This window comes from Takifugu rubripes, chromosome 4 (assembly GCF_901000725.2).
Source record: "Takifugu rubripes chromosome 4, fTakRub1.2, whole genome shotgun sequence".
In the NCBI taxonomy this organism is placed as follows: Eukaryota; Metazoa; Chordata; class Actinopteri; order Tetraodontiformes; family Tetraodontidae; genus Takifugu; species Takifugu rubripes.
Window position 1 is genome coordinate 13,711,072 of NC_042288.1, and position 20,217 is coordinate 13,731,288.

Genomic DNA, 20,217 nt, shown 5'->3' on the forward strand with positions numbered 1-20,217 from the left:
GCGGGTCCATCGCAGTGGGCTACATGCTGCCAGAACTGATGCAATCGATTAAACAACCTTGGGCCGGCGCGTCGATGGACAGAATAGGCGCGTTTCCGACCGATATTCTTGTGGGTACCAATTTTAAGCTGGTCCACGAGCTGCCAGACGCGACAGTCAAAAAGAAAAAAGGGATGACGGTTCCAGTGCGCTGACCTCAGAGGTCACAGCCTGTGATCTTGTTTTATGAGGATTAATGAGGGGAAAAAGGGGCCGTACATGTTTCTGAGATTAGAATCACCTGCTTTGTCCTCTGCCACCCCCCCCCTCCTCCAAAATTAAGATGTACGGCCCTGTCATCTGATGGGTGAGGGAAATCAGCATTGAATTTCACATTTATTCCAAACGTACAGAGATTAAGCCATTTTAAAAAGCTCTTAAGTTGAATATGGAACCGATAATAACCTTGACAGTATTAAACGGACACAGAAAAGGGTGACGGGCGATAACGATGTGATGGAGGAGGCCCGAAGAATCCCGGCGTAACGCACGTTTGCTCGTTCATCCTTCACACTGCAGCAGGAACATAATATTTGACGCGTAAACATGATACACGATCGCGGAGCTTTGCTGGCTGATATTTACCACGTGTTGGAACAGACGGCAGAAGCGAGTCGGCTTTAATGGTGGTTAGAGAACAGACAGCATTAACAAGGAGCAACCCCCCATAAAATGCATCCGTCCATGTTTCAGATATTTACATTAGCAGCAGTATCATAGCAACAGGTTGTGAAATTCCTTCGCCGCCCCACTGACACTCCTGAATTAGAGATACTGTGGATGCCATTCTGTCAAGTGTAACTGGAAACGTTAATGAGGGGGTTTAGATGAGCATTATGCCCATTAAAAATAGACTGTATGAGAGGGATGAATGGAAAGATGACGCTCTAAAAAAAGGCTGCGTTACGTAACCGTTTCTGCACACACAGGCTGTTCTAAGGCTGCGTTAACAGACAACCAAACCCACCACTGTTGTCACTATTTTTGCCGTTCAGAAGCTCGTCCCAGGACGCGTTTATCCCCGACTGCAAATCGCCGTCATCAATGTTGTCAGTTCCAAAAGGAAAACGAACCAATTAACCGCATCGCTGCATTTGACTGCATTAACCTTGTTTTCTTTCCCTTTTGTTTTCCTATCAACTGTAAACATTAATCTTTAACACAAGAGCAACTTGTGTGCAAAGACAGGACATTAATAATTCTGAGTGAAGTCATGTGACGATGAATCTTTCATGAAGTCAATTCTTGAGGCACTGCGTCAGCCGCACTTCCTTTTCTTCCCTTTCCTCCATTTCCTGTTTGCCGGTGGACCAATCGAGCGCCAGTTCTCACGCAACCAAGCAAAAACAAAACCACTTTTTGTTCATTAACATTAAAAAAAGTGAACAAAAGACTACCTGAGAGCGTAGCTCTACTTGACCACAGATACCGGCGGTGTCACCTCGGGGGTGGTTATTTTTAACGGATCTAATCGGGATTAAAAATTCAAATGTCAGCCGTGTGCTTAGTTTGATGGTGGAAGGTTAGACGGCGCTGTGTGACATGTGGGTGCGGATCCTGTCGGGGGCTGTGACATGGCTGAGCGCCTTGTATGCCAAGCACCCTGCTGCTCCAGCGCTCCCTTTAGTGGGGCTGAGCCCTTTGTTTGCCGCAATGTTTTTCTGGTTTATTTACCCTCCATGGCGATGCTCATTCAACAGACCAGTGTCTTGTAATTTCCAGTTCAATTCAGACTTCTATTTACGTCCAAAGTCATCTCTTCATATGTAGATATGTTCTGGAGATGCTGAATTAGCCATTAGCCAAAGAAAAATGTGCATCTAATGATACAGTTTTCTAAAAAGACATTATTGCTAATCATGACGCTGATGTTTATTCAAAAGCTCATATTTGGAAAAGTGATTCTCTCGGCGCGGCGGGGGGGGGCGGGGTGTCACTAGTGATGATATCATTTGAAACCGTATACGCACGAGAGAAAATGTTTTAATGTCGAAGCTGGGGTGTTTTGATTCAGAAATACGTTCAAAGTTCCAGAAAGGGTTTGACCTAATTAGACACAAAATCAATGCAGTATTCCATGTTGACTGTGGGCGGAGCCAAACAGCTGGGAAAAACCTGTAAAAAACTTCAGAACAGTTGAGAAAGAATTGGTCACCACCAGTGAAACCCAGACCCATTGCTTTTGTTTAGCATGCTGACATGCTAGCTTTAGAGTATGTATTGCTTCTTCCTCCATGAACTGCTCACAGATCTCTCATTAGATGTTTACAGCCCCAGCTTTATAATAAAACCATGAAATGTGCCCTGCACTGATCCTTAACACTCACGCTCTTCACACAGGAGACCCTGCCTGCCATAGGGACAGAGGCACACGGCCTCCAGTGGCGACTTCGGGATGCATGTTGCTCCGTGACTGCAGGGGTTGAGCTCGCAGGCGCTGAACTGGCACAGCCTGCCTGTGTAGAGTGGGGGGCACTCGCAAAACCAGTTCTCCGCATCGCTAAAAGAGGAGACACAGAGGGAGGCGGCGTTAGTCCAGAGGTGAAACGTGGGCAGTGAATTTGTAGCGACGTATCCACAGCGAGAGATGTGATGATACAACAACCTACCCAGGAAAGCCTGAAGGCCATGAAAAAGATGTAAAGAGCGAATGCACCCTGGCAAGTACAAAGTGTGAAATACATCAGATTTACAGAAACACAACAATCTAACAGGGTCGGCCGTTGGTCATCTTTTTGAGAGTGTATTCATCGAGGCTGCTAAGGCAGAAAAAGCATGTTTTCGCAACAGCTAATTTACACCGAAAACTCTGACGACAGGTGAAAACGCAGAAGCACAAATTGCGGCGGTATTTCCCTGTCTTTCCTATTGCATGCATATGCGTGCAATAGAGTGCTTTCTCACACTTTTAGGGCAAGAAGAGGATGATAAGTGAGTGCACAGACTAATACGTAGACAGGGACGTTTTAAAGCACTCTGCGATGCGCGCAACAGAGAGGTATAATATCAAATAGAGGAGGCATCGGTGGGGCTTCAAATGTATGAATTAATAATGCCTTCCGAGCAGCAGCACTACAGGACGGGGTTCGGCTCCTTGAAAAACTGGCTCCTTGGAATAAAATATTTACTTTCCATCAACAGAGTTGAGCTTTGTTGGATGCAGCCCTACTAAAGTAGAAAGGGACGCGGCGCTGTGCGGCACAATGGCATGTACGACAGCACGCTAATGCCCGTTAGATTTAGGCTACGCTGATTCACGGCTACGGGGTTATTCTGAGATGATATAACACGGATCCTCAGCAGGCCCAAATGAGCTGAGTCGCGTATTTAACGCACACGTTCTCCATCTTTCAGATCTTTGAACGCCACCTAATTTGTCTGTGTTTTGTCAGTTATAGTTTACGTTTAAATGACGCAATATGCTTAAATTGGTCTATTTTACCCCCCCAGACTCACACTCCAAAAAGGTGAGCTTTTGACTCGTTGGCAGGTGTGACTGTTGAGTGCGTTTGTCGTTGCTTTTCATTCATTCGGGGCTTTTTGTTCCACCCGGAGGACGAACAAACGCAGACAGAGAGTAAATGATGGAAATGACAAAGAGCCATAAAGTGCCACCTTCTAATATAGAAGTGCTAAAACACTTTTAGACCTGAAAAAGGGGAAAATGTTGAAGTTTTGGCAGCTAAAGAGTGGCTGCACTGTTTGTTTTCTGACAGAATGGACTGTTGGAGGCAACGCCACGACACTGTTGGCCTTGAAATAGCCCTCCGAAACCCTGAACCAAGTGATACCTCCTGATTTGAAGCTCCCAGTCAGCACAGGGGCTGCTGAGCCGCTCTAAATATGCATCCCTTGCTGTAGGATCAAAAAAAATAAACCCCAAATAAACAAACCAGCTATGCTAAACAGCATCTCACCTACACCAGATTTAATTTCCTGACAGTTAATGAGGTGTTGCTAAGGCAGCGGAAGCCGGAAGCAGATGCAGCGTCGGTTCCTCAAAGGTAAAGAGCAGACAGGAGAGGCGACGGGAAACACTTCAATCTAAATTGGTGTAATCAAAACTTGGATGTGTGGGGTGACAAAAGGTTGTTTTAATTTGGCCCACGCAATCCCTTTGATTGCAAAATTGTAGTAATGTTTGCAAACTGGTTTGAATATGTTAATGGTGATTGCTTAAAGCCGCGACTCGCCGGCTCTCACGCCACTCAAAGGCTGCGCCGCTCTGCCGCATCGCGGTCGGGTTGAATTATTGAGGAAGACCACATTTTTAATTTAATGGATACCAGATAAAATGATGAATAATTTACCGCTTAGCTTAGGATATCCCCGTTAGCCTGAACAATAATGGCGGCGCGCTTGATTCCAGTTATTTACTGCATATTCCTCACTGATGTGCATACACGCTTGAAGAGCCTGATGAGGTCCTGCAGCCACGTCATCTTCAGTCCCCCCACAGGACATCATGAGAACACTTTATCCTTTTTTTGAATAAAAAGGGCCAGTTGGTTTAGCAGCTATTATTTATACCAGAAGAAGGAAAAAGCGCAGCGCGGTGCTGGAATGTGCCACCAAATTGCTTTCCAGCATTGTGAGCCGCCAATTGGACACCGTTTCACTGCACTATGATGATTCCCGGTGTGTTGCCGGGAGGGAAAATCATTTGAAAGTCGACTAGTTCCACACTCAATTATTTGCCCCCAGAATTTGAGCAAAGGGATGAAGTGGAATTTATACACAGCTTCCACCTGACACGTTCAGGCTCCTGTTTTAGCAGACGGCTGCTCAATATTCCCGTGACCTCTTCCAGGCACCATCGCAAACATTCCCCTGGCACCGAGCGGCAGTTAAGTCTTTTGAACCGTACGGCCAAAAAGAAGCAGATTTTAGATGTTGCTTGAAATAAAACCCTTATAGACGGAGGACGGAGGAACATCTCTCAAGGGGAAAGATTTCCTCAGTCCAGCAGCGGAATTCAATTCTCAGGCAAATAATGTTAACCGAGTCCCACATGTCTGATAAATGAGATAAACTGTTTACGTTGCATGCAATGATTTCGTTTTCAAAAGAAGAACATGAATTACATTATCGGCGAGTAGTTTAAACAGCTGCTTCATGAGAGGTAACATTCTCACCGTTCCTCTCTGACACCAACACACGCGCACATACAGACAAAAACATGGACATTTGGAGCAGAAAACACAACATTCATAACAACTGAAATGACATTTCCTAAAGCCGGTGAGTAATAATGAAATCAAAGTCACATTATCACTGTGAATTGACTGAATGAGACTGCGGGGCCACGGGCAAGTTTGAGGAACAACAGAGCCGTGGATTGGATTTGAAACTTTGGGGAAATCAGGGCAAGACAGAAAGACGGTTTACTGCAAAGCTCTCGTGTTGCAGAGACCGGCAGAATCAACGATCATTTAAAGATTTGTCTGTGCAGTTATGCAGTGACTGGGAAAAGAGCACACATAAACTGGCATTTGTGCTTTTAGGAGTACTGCTATTGTACCAGTGATTATGCTGCAGCGTACCAATAGTGGCCCGCACACCATTGGTTGCCAACCCCTGCTTTAAAATCAACCCACACGATGTGTCGCGCCTCTTCGCTGACAATTAAACAAGTGGCCATTTCTACCGTTAAGTGGACATTTTCTACTGATTTAATCACTTCTAGTTCTCTCTGAACTTTTCCCACCGCTAGAATAAGCATCCATTACTCACAAGTACATCAAGGTTCCACCAGGAAAAAATCTATAAAGAGAAACTTCACAGAGCTTCTCTGCGATTTAAAGCACAGAACAATAAACGATGTAACGAGCAAGTTTGTGCTGGGAACAATCTTCGGGGACGTCACAGAACAGGATGTGATATCGATGTTTTGCAGTGAATTTAAAAAGCTGCTTCTTAAACCTTGAGAAGTTTAAAAAGAAAAAAAAAGTGCAGCAGGATGTCCAATTAAGATAAAATTAGTTTCGCTTTCCTTTAGAACAATACTCGCAGTTAGCACAGTGATTATTCACTCGATCCCACAGTCGCACTCTGGAAAAATAAATACGAAATAATCTCCACGTGGGTGTTTGTGTCCAACCTCGACTCAATAATGAACATGGAGTTCTTCCCTGCAAGTCTGTCAGAAATGTTAAAATTTAGATGCAAATGAAACCAGCTCAATCTTTGCACATAAATAATAAGGGTCCAGCTCCTTGAAGCTCCTCATGCTTTGTTCTTTGTTTCCTTGTTGGTTCAGCGCGCTATAAAAATTTAACAAGCGAGCCCACGTAATGTCCGACAGCATGACGTAATGTCTTCTACATGTGTAGCCGGTGGTCGTTTGGTGGACTGAGTGGTTCCTGGTTTTGTCCCGCTTGCTAACCTTTCCCATGCAGCCTTAGGAGTACATACCACACAAAATACAAATAAATTTCATTTGCCAGAAAACTCCAATAAACCATTATCAGAGGAGAGTAAAAGGGTTCAGGATCAAGCTCGCTCCGAGACCCGGTAAAACCTTGATGTCGGTCCTGAACCTTACAGGGAGCCAGTTGGGGGCAGCTAGAATGAGGCTAATGTGCTCCACAGCATAATACAGTACAAAATGAAAGCATTTAATTTACATTATGTACAGTTTTTGGATCTATTGCGTTTGCCAGAGTGGAGGTTTGTACTTGTCCATCATCTTAGAGCTGCCACTGACACCTTTTCAGGCTTTTCATTCGGTGTCACTTCAAAACCCTTCCCCTCTTTAAAAATGAATCATCCGACGTTCCAACAAAAGTGAGCAGAAAACCGCATTAAAAGTGTACGAGCTGAATAACCTGAGCTGAACCCCCGTATCGAAACCCATTTCTCCTCTGTGATGTCGCGGCAACGCGAGGGAACGACGCGATCCGAGAGAGCTGCGCGAACTCCCGGTGACCCCTGCCTGCTGCGAGGTTCAAGAGGATGCTGCATTAACACGTATTCATCACAGCGATAATTACGAGGTCCGCTTCCTCACATGGCAGGCCACCGTGAGCACAATGGTGTCCGCTCCTAATTGGTATTCCAAGAGCCTGATTCCAATATTTCACCGCAGCCCTTTTGAAATTCCAGTTTAATAAAAGCAACTGTTCATTTATGGTGTCATAACCCAGTGACAGAGTTGCTCAGAGCAGCCATTTTGTGGATGAACTAAGGTGGAGGAGCATTGTGGGTAGTTAAAGCATTGCTAAAACGGCGGGCAAAAGTGCTGATAAGTAAGGTCTGAAGGCAATCTGGTCAGATTGTGTTTTCGGTCTTACCGACCTCTATTGTGTGTTTCCAGTTGGACTTTAACCCTGCGTATGAGGCCATAGGAAAGACCCGAGGACTAAAAATTAAAATATTAGCCACCACCCGCTTTTGTGTATAAAAACATGAATTCAGTTTGAAACTCCTCACTTCTCTTCAAAGAGAAAGAGGAGCTGAATTAACCGCTGGAACTAATGGAAGCGGTCATTTCAAAGTTAAACTCCAATCCTATTTTATAGATGTGAGGATTATTGAATTCCGAGAAAGATCGCACAAAAGTTTCATCCAAAGAAAGTTTCTGGAGCAGCTAGGAACGATTTAGTGCTCAATAACAAGGGAGAGTTTTGAGAAGGGGGCCAAAGGAGGTCACTCCAAATATTCAGATTTATGCATGTCAAGTACGGTGGCTGAGAAGTGTAATAACATAGAACTTTTATGAAACAAATTTACAATTAAGAGCAGTTTTACATTTTACCAAACAAAATTGAAAAAACGAAACAAATTCACATTAAAAAAAAACCCGACGGACAAAACAGGATAAACTTTTACAAATGATGAACAAAGTCATGGAACACTTTGACCAAGTGTACAAAAAATTAACAGGACAAATTGGACAGAAACGGACGTCGGGAAGTGACCCAGAAGTTATCGTATCGGCCCCGTTGAGAGAAATTTTGCCACCAAAGAAGAAGTTGTGTTTAAATGCTAACACCCTTATGAGATGGTGAAGGAGAAGAATGAGAGGATGCATCCATTCCCATCGAGTTTGTCCGATTTTTTTTTAGAGTTGATAAAAGTGTTCCGAGACTTGTAAATTTGTTTCATCATTTCGATATTGTTTCAAACTTTTAGTGTTTGATAAAACTTCTTCTCTGGTGCACTTCTCAGTATAGAACTGTGAAGGAAAAAGAAGAGGCCGGTCAAGCATGTGTCATAATACTAAAGCTGTCATTTCATGTCCTGACTGCTTTTCTGACGCCTCTTTAAAGAACTGTGAAGAAACTTAACAACAAAAATAACCTGCCTAGCTGGGCCTTACACCTTTCCTATCATATTTGTGTCCAAACTGACACCGTCCTTAAATAAAGAAAGATTAGAATTATATTCTTAAAACGTTCCAAAACATTTCCTACTTTGATCGAATCATTTTGCGCCGATTCTCCGCTGATACGGAGCTCGGGACCAAATTCCACAGCACATAATTAGCATAGCGGAGGCCTGAATTCAGATCCATCCAAAGCAGATAAGACGGGCTTTACGCTTCCACATTAAAAGATGGTTGCTGGCAGAACGAGGGGGCTGCTGCCAAACTCTCATTTGACTGGCGCGCTGGGTCGGTGCGTGCTAGCTCAGCTGCTGCACCGCCACACGTCCATGCTCGTGTTGTTAGAGATTGGGAGAACAATTTAAATTGGAATATATATTCCTGCAACAGAGACACTGACTTGCTGACAGTTTCATGCTGAGCCACAAACACATCAGAAAATAGCTGATTGAACGGGGAGATATAAGACCCGCATGGAAGAATACTTTGTAAACACCCCCTTGATTAGTTTTTAAAGTCGGTAAAATATTGTATGGCAATATAATCTGTTATTGGCAGTAATTCAATGATATCTCATGTGAAAGGTGACCTTGTACCTGATACAAGTTCCTCCATTGCGGCAGGGGAGGTGTTGGCAGACCGGTGGGTCACAGTTCTTGATATTCCTTCCCCTCACTGCGTCACCCATCAGGTCACTGTCATTTGAGTTGACCCAGAGTTTCCCAATGCAGCCGACGAATCTCCTCGATCCCGCCACCGGCCTGTCAGGAGACTCCAAATGGGGCGAAACATCTCCGAGAAATATGGGTCCAAATATTCCCTGTGGAGAAAAACTACGTTTTCTTTCGTACAGTGAATCAAGGACTGCTAAGAATTGACGTCTGGACTTGCTCTGAGGTGCAAGATCGTTTGAAACAACACATTCAGTCCCCACTTCCAGCAGGTTGTAAAAAGAGTGGTTAGGCGGTAAAACGTGCGAGACAGGAGGTTTTTGATATAGAGAAGCCTGCCGTCGAGCATTTTTTAGGGGATTTTTAGCTCCTGGTATTGACGTGACTCAGGAAATGTAGGTTAATTAGCAATTCTTCAAACACAGCTTTGGATATTCAACATCTGGACTTATTTGTCTGGATTTGTGTGAAACTAAACTGCGCTGTGCTGTGTCATGGGCGGACTATATCTTTTGAAATACTGGTGGCGAAAGGAGTTTTATCGTTTTTCCCCTGGCAGCCATGTTGGGTTAGTTTGAAGACGCAGGTGTGCTATTTTCACACTCCACATTCCTTTCTAGTCAATTCTTTAAAATGGGTATTTTTGGATGCCACCAAACCCGCCAGCCTGGATCTTTGTTTGACTTTTTATCTGAACACTGACAACCTCAAAATAACCTCAAATTAAACGTAGCTGAACCTTTAATGTCTGTGATTTATTCAATTCTAATTCAGATTCAAGCTCATCCCAAAGCTGCTTTCTCTCCCATCATAATTTAATTGTTCTTAACTGTCACAGAACCATATTTATTGGTTTACATAAAATTAATTATTACATATGAGAAGGTTTGACTGCTGTTAGTAATTATATCTAAAATAATTAGGAGTAATATGCTGATGACGTCCTACGTTATGTTAGAGGCGAAATATTTAAATACGCTGTGGTCTCATCAAAATGTCTCTTTTACACTCTTGTAGAGCCTTAAATATAATATACATAATATACTATATATCTAGTTGTGACTAATGAAGGAGGGTTTGATATTAAAATTGGGCTATCACTGCTTTGTGATTCTTATTTAGTTACTAATCAATTTAAACAATCCATATATACTTAAACCACAAGTACATGGAGTAAATGTGGACAAAAGGTGACTGAACAGTATGTAATGCTATAGTTTGAGCCCAGATCGATTCCGTAATGAATGTTTTAGTAATTTAAAATGATGGAAGGAAAAAAACATCTTGGTCTCTCGAATTAGAAGACAATAAATCAAATTGGGGGAGGAAGGAGGGATGTTGCGCCTGTGGGAAGGTTGAGCCCCTCCGCGTCTTTGAAAGTGAAAACAAAATTATTAATTTAATAACAAATATAGGTGCTGTTAATCAAATTAATGAGGCAGAGTGAAACGAGCACTCTGTGCTAAGAACCACCAGCCCAGCGCTGCTACGAGAACGTTACATTAAAGAGGTTTTTCTTTATCAATCAGTAGTGATGAAAATAACAAAGAAGGGTTTTTGTTTTATTTAAAAAATAGGTATTTTGTGAATATTCTGAATATTCAGAACTAGCCTTTAAACTCAGTTATGTTGAATTACTGAGGGTTATTTCTTTTATTTCTGTCATTCTCTACCAACCAATTTATTCCCATGCAAGGATGCTAACCACATCACGGTTCACCATCAAGTTTGTTTTTATTTCTAAACAAAGAAACACAGCTAATAGTTTAGCATTCTGATTAATAGTAAAAATGGGTTTCCGGAAATAAACAGCTCCCAAAAAATGTTAGCTGGAAGGGGAATGACGGAGAAGTCACAACCACGATTTCTCCGACTGTTTATCCCGTGATTGCCAAGGTCACGGAGTCCAACGAGAAATGGCGGAGTAACATTTTAATTTATCTAACGAAGAGGAGATGCAGATAAGGCGGATTGGGATGCTAATTTCTCATAATTGTTGGACAAAAGGTTGAGTTGATTGCAAGCAGGTCACATTACCTCTGGCGCCGGGCGTGACACGTACTCCTGGAGACGGCGAGCTGGGCCATTATCCGCAACTATTTCAATCATACATGACCCTCCTCGTTTGCCGACGGGCAGATTGTATCTGTGGAAAGAGAAGAGCGAGGGACTAGGGCTGGTTAGAGAGGGCTCGCCATATCTGATACTCACAATAAATCCAGCAAAGCATGAAAAAAACTTCCTGATGGGGAAAACAGACACAGTGAAGCTTTTAATGCGACCGCAGAGACTGGGAAGAAACCAGCAATGCATATCTTTTATATATATTTTACAGTCTTTTCCATGACTCCTGATTGAAATATTAACATATGTGATGCTTGAAAGGTTTAAGGACACTGCAGGGAGACAGAGCGGAGGGAAAGAACCCAATACAACACCTGTGCAGAAGTGATAAGGACAATAATAATAATGTATTAGCATGTATCCTAAGTGCTCATTATGTCACACAGGATTAATTTACAGGCGCAAAAAATGAGGGCAGAAAAGGGATATACATTTTAAACCTAATGAGTAGAAAGACAATTTTATCATTTGACCCTCAGAGGGTCTCTGGGGAAATACACTATTGTACTAGTCATTATTGTTGCAGCTGCGGTGTTAAGTAGCTGGTCTACTTGTGTCATATTCCTGCTTGGGCAAAGTCAAGTGATTCCCTCTCTTCAATTCATCATCGGGTTCACGGCGGCAATGTGCAATTGCAGCATCTTTACATTGCACATGCATTATGCAGGGCGCTTTGTGTCGTGCATGAAAAAGGACCCGTGGCGGCATGTGCGCGTTGGCCTTTTCACTTGGTCCAGCCGCATGGTCGTGGAATGAAGCGTCTCTGATCTCTGAATCAGTCGGTGCTTTTACTGTTGAAACGAACCTGCACGTCTGCTTTAATGGCCAGATGGAAACAATCAGGGCAATAGCCCTCCTGCTAATTTGAAAAAGACTTCCAGGACACTTCCCTGAGGCAATGGCATGCGCGCGGCTTCAGGTAGGACTAATTACAGGTATGTAAATCAGGAGAGATGTTTTGTGCATGATAAATTGGGCGACAATAAAGTAGCGAAACAGAGACTGGATGCCGTCGAGTGCAGAATTTGGTCCTTGTGCAGAAACAAAACGGCACTGATGGAACATGAAAGGTTGTAATATGGTTGCAGTCTTCGCTACTGCTGCAAAGCCTCTCCCAATGAGACCCAGAGAGCATGCTCACTAAGCAAACAGGATGATGCTACATGATGAGCTCTCGTGAGCACGCCGAACGCTTCGCCACTCTCATTTACATCGGTCTCGCTCGAAGGCAAAAGGCCCTACATGTGAAGATGACTACGACTGCGTGGCTTAAGCTGGCAGCCAGATGGATAAGAATAAGCCCCACAGCACCACCATCGCCACCACCACAGACGTACGGACAAACCCACGATGGTTTAAATTACACAACCCAACACAACAATGGATCAGAGGAAGAGCATCGCCTTTTTCTTTCCTTTTACCAAAGAATAGGAGAAGGAGGATGAAGTGCTGTACGGCATCTTCTCAGGCTCCCTCTGCAACATTCCATGCTGGGTCTCTTAGGAGCACTCACAGCAGATTCACAGCTTTAGGAAAACAAACAAAAACAGATGAATATTTGATTTTCTCCAAACACACAAACATTTTTACCAACCCCATCATCACTTATGCATACCCTCATCTGGCTAACGCGCTAATCACGCGCAATTTGTCATCTGTGCTATGTTAGATGGGGTTTTCTGTACCACTGCACCCCCCCTATATTATATTACCTGGAATGTTCAGGGACCTTGCAAATATTTTGAGCGCCGCACCTTCACGCAAAGGTATTTGTTAAACCTGATGGCGAGGTGTTTGTCTGTGAATGCACCTCCTTCAGAGTCCCCCGACTAAAATTACTAATGAGGGAAGAATCATCATTAAAATATCACCTTTGCATAAATCATCTGAAAGTATTGGCAACAGATGGCAGTACAGCATCGTGCACTGCACTGGCACCCCGCAACATTTTCTCCTGCCTCACAGGCCTATTACTGTAATTATATTTGGGATCCACAACAAGAATAATAACAAAAAAAAAGGAAAATCAAAGGATAATGTGGAACATGTTGGTGACTAATTTAGAAGTCGCAAACCGTTTGCCCCCGTAAAGACTTCATTCAAGCAAGAGGGCAAATTCTCCATGGTCTTCTCTGTTCGAGTAGCAGATGTTGCGCGTCAATAAAACACAAAATCCGCATTAATTTACGCAAAATGTGGCCTTGACTTCGACAATAAACCTTCTACACGTGCAGCCACAGCACAAATGTCAAGATATGCTTTTTTTTTTTGGTTTTTAGCCTGCAAGGATTCCTGCAACAGTCCAATCAACATCTACGCTGACGTAGTCCTTGTTCTGACTGACTCTGGTGCAGTGACTCTCCCCCCAAACACACACACACACACACACACACACACACACACGCGCAACACTGCAGCATTTGCTGCATAATTTGTACTGTGACTGGCAAGCCTCAATTAATTTGGCTGGGCTGTGTTCTATCATTATATCTCCAGCAATACAATTAGACAGCACACAGCGAGCCTCTTGGCATTGACGGGCTTTACAAAGGAAATTCCCAGAGAGCAGGCAGGACCGCCGGTTGCTTCTTCAATGCTCCTTTTATAGCAGCACTTGTCAATACAATGCTGAATGCCCTGCCACCGATAAGCATATGCTACCTCAAATTAAGCTGTATGCGGTGATTAAGATGACACGAATACAAGCTGCTCCGACTCTTAAGACCTTATTTTCCAGGAAGGTGCGTATCTGCGAATACGTGCCCCTCTTCTGACGATGGATCGCACGTGCAAAGCGCCGCAGATTGAGTCGCGCTGATGTTATTTCAGGGAAAAGAAAGTAATCAGGGCATGTTTACTAATTACTTGTCCAAATTGCAAAAAGGATTTCTGCACTTATTACTCACACACTAATTACGGCAATGCTTCAACTGTAACCCTCAACACCTGCCACAAATTGAAAATGTGCACGTGTATTAGCCTAAGTACCAATTTCAGGCTCCTGTGGTGGATGTATGTGATCTCCACTGTCTCCGGCATCAAGCAGCCTCCCGTTGGTGGACGTCATTCATGCAAAAAATGTACACAACGCACAGTGTTTTCTGAGTAAACACCTATGGTCTTTGTTGTGAAGCTAGTTAGAGTAAATGTTTGTTTGTGGGTGACATATGGATTAACAACAAAACAAATATTGGATCTATTGGAAGGTTTAAGCCAGGGAGGCAAACAATACATACAGCAAATTCTTTCCATATTTTTTGAAGAACAAGAACTTCCTCCTTTTTCTTTAAAAAAAAATCACTCCTTATAGAGACACATTACGTGTGTTCCTGGGTCAGGTTTTATATGTATCTATTTTAAAAAGCATCCTGAGTTTTGAAGAGGAGGAGAGCATCTGAGTTTGAGACTCTTAGGACCAGAGTGATGTACAAAGAAGTCATTGTGTTAAAATGAGGATCCTCCTCTCGGAATCATTTCCCCTGGTCTCTTTGCAGCCTCTCATGCTCTGGAGAGCTTCTAAGGAACCAGCAGCGATGACGTGGACTGGACTGAGTCCGCTTATAGACTCGTGCTACGCACGTCGCAGCATCCGCTACACCAGTCATCCATTAGTTATTGTTTGGCCAAGATTGTTGCTCACTATTCCTGTTGGCCGTAGTTGATCGTGATGCTGTGCACGTGGGAATAAAGAAATACAACCCAGGCAGGACGCAGTTCAAGTAAATTAATTAAATTAACAGGCAGAGAGACCTTGGTTACTCGGCATTATGCTGTTGACATTTCCGCATGATTCTAGAGGTGCACAAAATAGCCCGAGTGCAGCAGTTTGCCGACAGAAATGTCCTCAAAAAGCACATTATCAATCATTCGGCTTCAAGGGGAAGGAAAATTGCCGTAGATTTGTACAATTTTAACTTTGGGCAAGGATGAGGATGCAGAACTCTAGTAATGCCTTCAAACCTTGAACCCAGAGTCCTGGAGACGTTAATCAGCAGTTTGTACCCAGAAAGTAACATAACTGACGCCGGCACCGACATTAAAAAGCAAGTTGGCAGCAGCAACAACAACCATGGCAACATTGACGACAATCCCCGAAAATGCCAAAGGCTCACACGCTGCCGAGTTGCCACAAAACTGTAATTCCAATGGCATTAGCTCATACGCAGCTGTATTCACAGAAGTGTAATTAATTAAAAAGACGAAACTGCATTGAAAAGCATAAATCATCTCCAACATGTGTTCTGTCCATTATAGACAAGAATTTTCAGCACGTTGGAAAGTGGTCCTGGGTTAAGAAATCCTGAACCCTTTGCAGACTTGAACGGAGCATTTGGGGAGATATTAGTGGCTTTATCGCCGTAGATTACCTGAAATGCGGCGGGGCTGGAGTGGGACCGCGTGGAGCTCTGACATTTGAGCAGCAGCAACAGCTGCGCGGATCACCCACAGGAGAGCGTTTAATGACATTTAAATAAACCCTCCACATTGTTTAATGCGCTGCTCTGCACTCATCTTCGGAACTACTTACAGCAGCTATTATGCCGTTACCTCAACTACGCAGCATGAAGGCGCAGCGTGGATAAACATCAACAAATTAGAGCAACATTTGTTTTATCACAGCGTTCTCGGAGGTCTTTTGTCAATCTTCGTGTCAAGAATGCACAAGCTGCTGGGATGAATGAAGTTTATCCAAAAACAAGAGCTTTTCCCTCTCTTGGTGCTTTTGTTCTTTTGTTAACCAGAAGAGTTCAGACCACTTTGCTGCACAGCAGCGGCGTCTGAACCCAGTGTCCAAAACTACCATGTGGGTGTTCACAGCCTGACTGGATGACATCATCATCATCGTCCTCATTTGCATATGAATCAAAACTGCTTCAGGGCTCAGCAGCGCTCTCAGTGGGTCTCTCTTATTTCTAAAGCTGGTGACCTCTGCACCGCACAGAATCATCTGTGGGTCTGGATCATGCAGATAAGAGCCAACCCCACCCCCCCCAAAAACAAATCAATAAGCTCAAGTTGAAAGATTTGTTGCCCTACCTGCTGCAAAACCAGAGGTAACGCTTCTTTTTTTGTAATGCACACACAGCTCAATTTGCCGCTGTCGGCTTTGTACTGAGTTTAATGCCAAATCCAAGGTGTTGGCAGAGGAACCTGGGTGTGATGATCACATTATGGTCACATTTAACTGCAGCCATCTGACTCCTGATGAGATGCTGCGATCCAGATCATTGTCTCAACACCTCGCTGGAGCCTATCCCAGCTGCCTATGGGCGAGGCAGGACACACCCCTGAATGAGACGCCAGCTTTGCAGGGCCCTTTGAGCGCATTTGGGGTATCGGTGCTCTAGAGGTATCCTGGCACTTCCCCCTAATACCACAACACCCTCCATGTTGACCCCCCCACAACACAATACCAACGTGTGTTGAGAGGCGGAGGGTTACATAACTAAAATGAAATACTGGCTCATTCAGAAAGTGTCGACTTTATCTGCTGCCTCTGGCCAAGTTGAACCAATTTCCTGCCACCACAGGCTGGACAATAATGTTCCAAAGTCTTAAATTCTGAGGTGCAAAAGATGCTAAATCATTGTTTGAATCACAGATTGCAGAACCCCCTCCAAAAAAGCACAGCAGATTGGTGTTTGTGCTCATCATAGAGGACATTTTACTGGCTCGTTTCTGTGGATAAATACCTGAATGTGCCACAGTTTGTGTGTGTGTAAAGCCATTTTTCTCGGTAAAAAAACAAAACTCATTTAAATCATTTATGAGGAGCTGCTGGACGGAAGAAAAAAACAATTTAAGGAGATTTGATGAGACAGGAAGACTTTTTTAAAATCCCAGGAAAGACCAATGAAAGAAATTAGTACCTTCTACACATTAAATGTTAATCTTTTTTTCATTTTTTATCCTCCCAACACGCACACACAAACACGCACAAACTAACAACAAACTAAGGACAGAAAGGCTCCGTTTCATCTATTGATTGTGAAGTTTCTTTTTCACTCTGCTCAGAGGTTCATGGTTGAACCCATTTGCTTTTCGTAGTTCCATTAGATTAAAAAAAACAAAACCTTGCTGCTTTGGATTTTCTATAGATACATCTTTTGATCTGAGTTCTACTTTGTTCCAGGCGTAGCTAAGGGATAGTGGATATTCCAAAAGCTAAGACACAACACAGTAGAAGTAAATGAGACACGTGGTACCGGACTGTGATGTTCATCCATCTGTCCTTGTCGATGTTCTGCTCTGCAGCAGCAGTTAACAGCAGAGCGCCGCCGCAGCCCAGCTGAGCGACAGGACTTCCATCCTCGATGAACACGTGAAGAAAGTGATCTCCTGTGGTCTGGTCCTGAGCTGCAGTGACAAGAGCGTGTGATTAAAGGCACCTCCACTTCCAACCCATCTTTGGCATCCCAAAAACAAAAGGCATCACACTGTAGCTGCGTGTACATTAAGCATTTATTCACCCACAGACCATAATCAATCAACAGAGGCCCTCTCTGACTGAACCTAATGGATACAGAGGTATTAAGGATAATATAGAATATAGCCTGCATGAAATTATGAAATATTTAAAATGCAGTGGAGGAAACGGCCAGTCTGTAGAGACGGGATTCAGCCTGTCTGGGAGGCTGCTGCTGCCTTTAGCTGTGCACATTTATCCCCCATGTGTGGCTGCAAAGCACAGCAGATATAGGTTGTCGGAGCCATGCCGCCCCCACAGACTGTAATACAATAGCCAGTTCTGCTGGGCTTGAACACAGTCTCCTGTGATAGGATAGTGGGGGGGGGGGGGGGACACACAACAAATGGGGGTAGCATTAATTATCCTCACGGGCTACTTAGTGTCTTCCAGAGGGATACAGAAAGGAACCATGTGCCAGTTCTGCAGCTCTTCCAAAGAATACCCGGGCAGGAAGCGATAGGAAGGAATTTAGCTCTGTGGGTTGGACAGAGACGGAGAAAACGCCGGTTTCACCGCCGCCGGAGAAGCCGAGACAGCGGGGCAGGACTGCACTTCTTTGAGATTAGAGAGTCCCAAAAGGTTTTTCAGTGTTTTTTATCTCAGCTGGTCAGCAGAATTAGAATAAATGGGATGAACGCGGGGGGATAGTGGGGAGGAAGCACGCAGGCAGGAGTGACTCCGTGGCAACAGTTGTGCCAGGACTGGAGTGAACGGATAGAGCTGTGCTGCGGGAAAACACGGCGGCTTTCCGTGATGCTGAGGTGCTCCGCTGCAGTACGTTGAGATCTTTGAAATCAGTGGAGGCGTGCACGTGGTGGTCCGGCACACACAGGACTCGGCAAAGTGGAGCGCCATTAGAAATTGTGGAAAGACGATAATTACGGCACCGATGAGGAAAATCACTGGCTGAACCTCCTTCCAGAAAAGAGTCTTTGTCCCCTTTCAGACCAGTTGCTTCCGCTCGCTGCCATAACTCATTTGTTGACACCTCGTATTTACTTCTACAAATGTCAGCGTGGCCCCAGCTTTTATTTTTCTATTTCCCTGGTTACGGGCGTTGCTTCCCTCTCGTCCCCATGGCCCTGTTACTCCACTGCAGTGAGCCTACCGGAGCGTCCGTCCTTTTGTTAGTGCCTGTCACCTATTCTTCCCCCCTCTTTCTTTGCTTTCTTCCCCGGTCCCCTTCACCCCCCACCTCCCTCTCTTTTTCTCCAGGAGCTGACAGCTGAGGTCCGCGGGGAGGGCTGCATGTTTGCTTCAGGGAGAGGTGTGAAAAAAGGGGAGCAGAGAATAAGGAGCAGGACCGTTGGAGGATTTCTCCACGTCTCAGTGCATGTCTTTTGGTTGTCTTCTGATTAACTTTGTCTGTTTGATCTCTAGAGTTTTCTTTTCAGTTCCTGTCCTCTGATGTGAAAGAGAAGGCGCACTGTAAGGCAGGGAGCATTATAGATAAAAGGCAGCGCGCCCTCTATATATTCTTTCTGAACATTCATCCCTCTTCATGACGTGTCCTCCTCCACATGCGGCACCAATAAAGTGGCACAAATTTGATTTGGAACAGAGAGAAAAGATTTAAAAAAACAGAATAAATTAAAATGACTCAATAGGTTTGATGTTTTGCTTTAAAATCAGCTTTTGAAACATGGCAACTCATATGACTCTCGGCCTTTGAAAACTTTGCTAGCGTGACCTCTAACAGATTAAATCGCTTGATGCTTATCACATTTGATACTCCGGGCTACTTTTGTGTCGTGATCATCCTTTAGATACCGAGGACCTCTTGATGCGTCCCTGCTGGAAAATACACCAATCATAACCTTGTATTATAACATGTATAAATTCCCTCATGTATAAAATTCAGTCCATTTAAAACTGCCTCTATTGTATCACCTGTATGATTCTGGAGACTTTTTAATTTCATACACTGTGCATTTACCACTCCTATATTCTTTAAAAAATACCGTATTCAGGGTTTAACATAAGCTTTAGCCATTTTCCTTTTGAACCACAGTAACTCCATGTAGAGCACCAATTAGGAGTTCTATTAAGCTGTAAAAGCTGGCTGTAAATAGCTCAGTAAGCACAAAAGATTTAAGTCTTTGGTAGAACACTCAGCAGCCACAATGGGAGGTGAATCCTAGCTGTGCAAATGAAAAAACCTTTACATGGAGCCTGTGTGTGCTTTCTAGCTGCAAAGAAAGACACACAGCTCCGCAAGGCTGCGGAGCTGTGTGTCCGACCCCCTGATGAGCAACACAGGAGCTCCTCAAGGAACTGTGCTCTCCCCCTTTCTGTTCACCACCTACACAGCTGACTTCCAGTACCACTCTGAGACATGTCATCTCCAGAAGTACTCGGATGACACAGTTGTAGTCGGGTGTGTGGAGAATGGACAGGAGGATGAATACAGGGACCTTGTTGAGAGCTTTGTCAGGTGGAGCAGGGAGAACCTTCTGCAGCTCAACGTGACCAAGATGAAGGAGATGGTGGTGGATTTCAGAAAAAGCAAGTCCCCTCCCTCCCCAGTCTGCATTAGTGGGAAAGATGTGGAAATAGTCTCATCTTACAGGTTCCTGGGTGTTCAGCTG

General features: G+C 44.1%; 1 protein-coding gene across 1 annotated transcript in view; it reads right to left on the bottom strand.

Annotated features, from left to right (window-relative positions):
- eys (eyes shut homolog) overlaps positions 1-20,217 on the bottom strand; it is a 90,264-nt gene that overhangs the window by 6,773 nt on the left and 63,274 nt on the right. Inside the window, exons 35-38 of the mRNA XM_029835650.1 lie at positions 17,367-17,517; positions 11,074-11,182; positions 8,962-9,185; positions 2,367-2,539 (exon numbers count right to left, since the gene is read on the bottom strand). Of these exons, the coding sequence (XP_029691510.1) occupies positions 2,367-2,539; positions 8,962-9,185; positions 11,074-11,182; positions 17,367-17,517 (657 nt within the window). The remainder of the gene's footprint in view (positions 1-2,366; positions 2,540-8,961; positions 9,186-11,073; positions 11,183-17,366; positions 17,518-20,217) is intronic.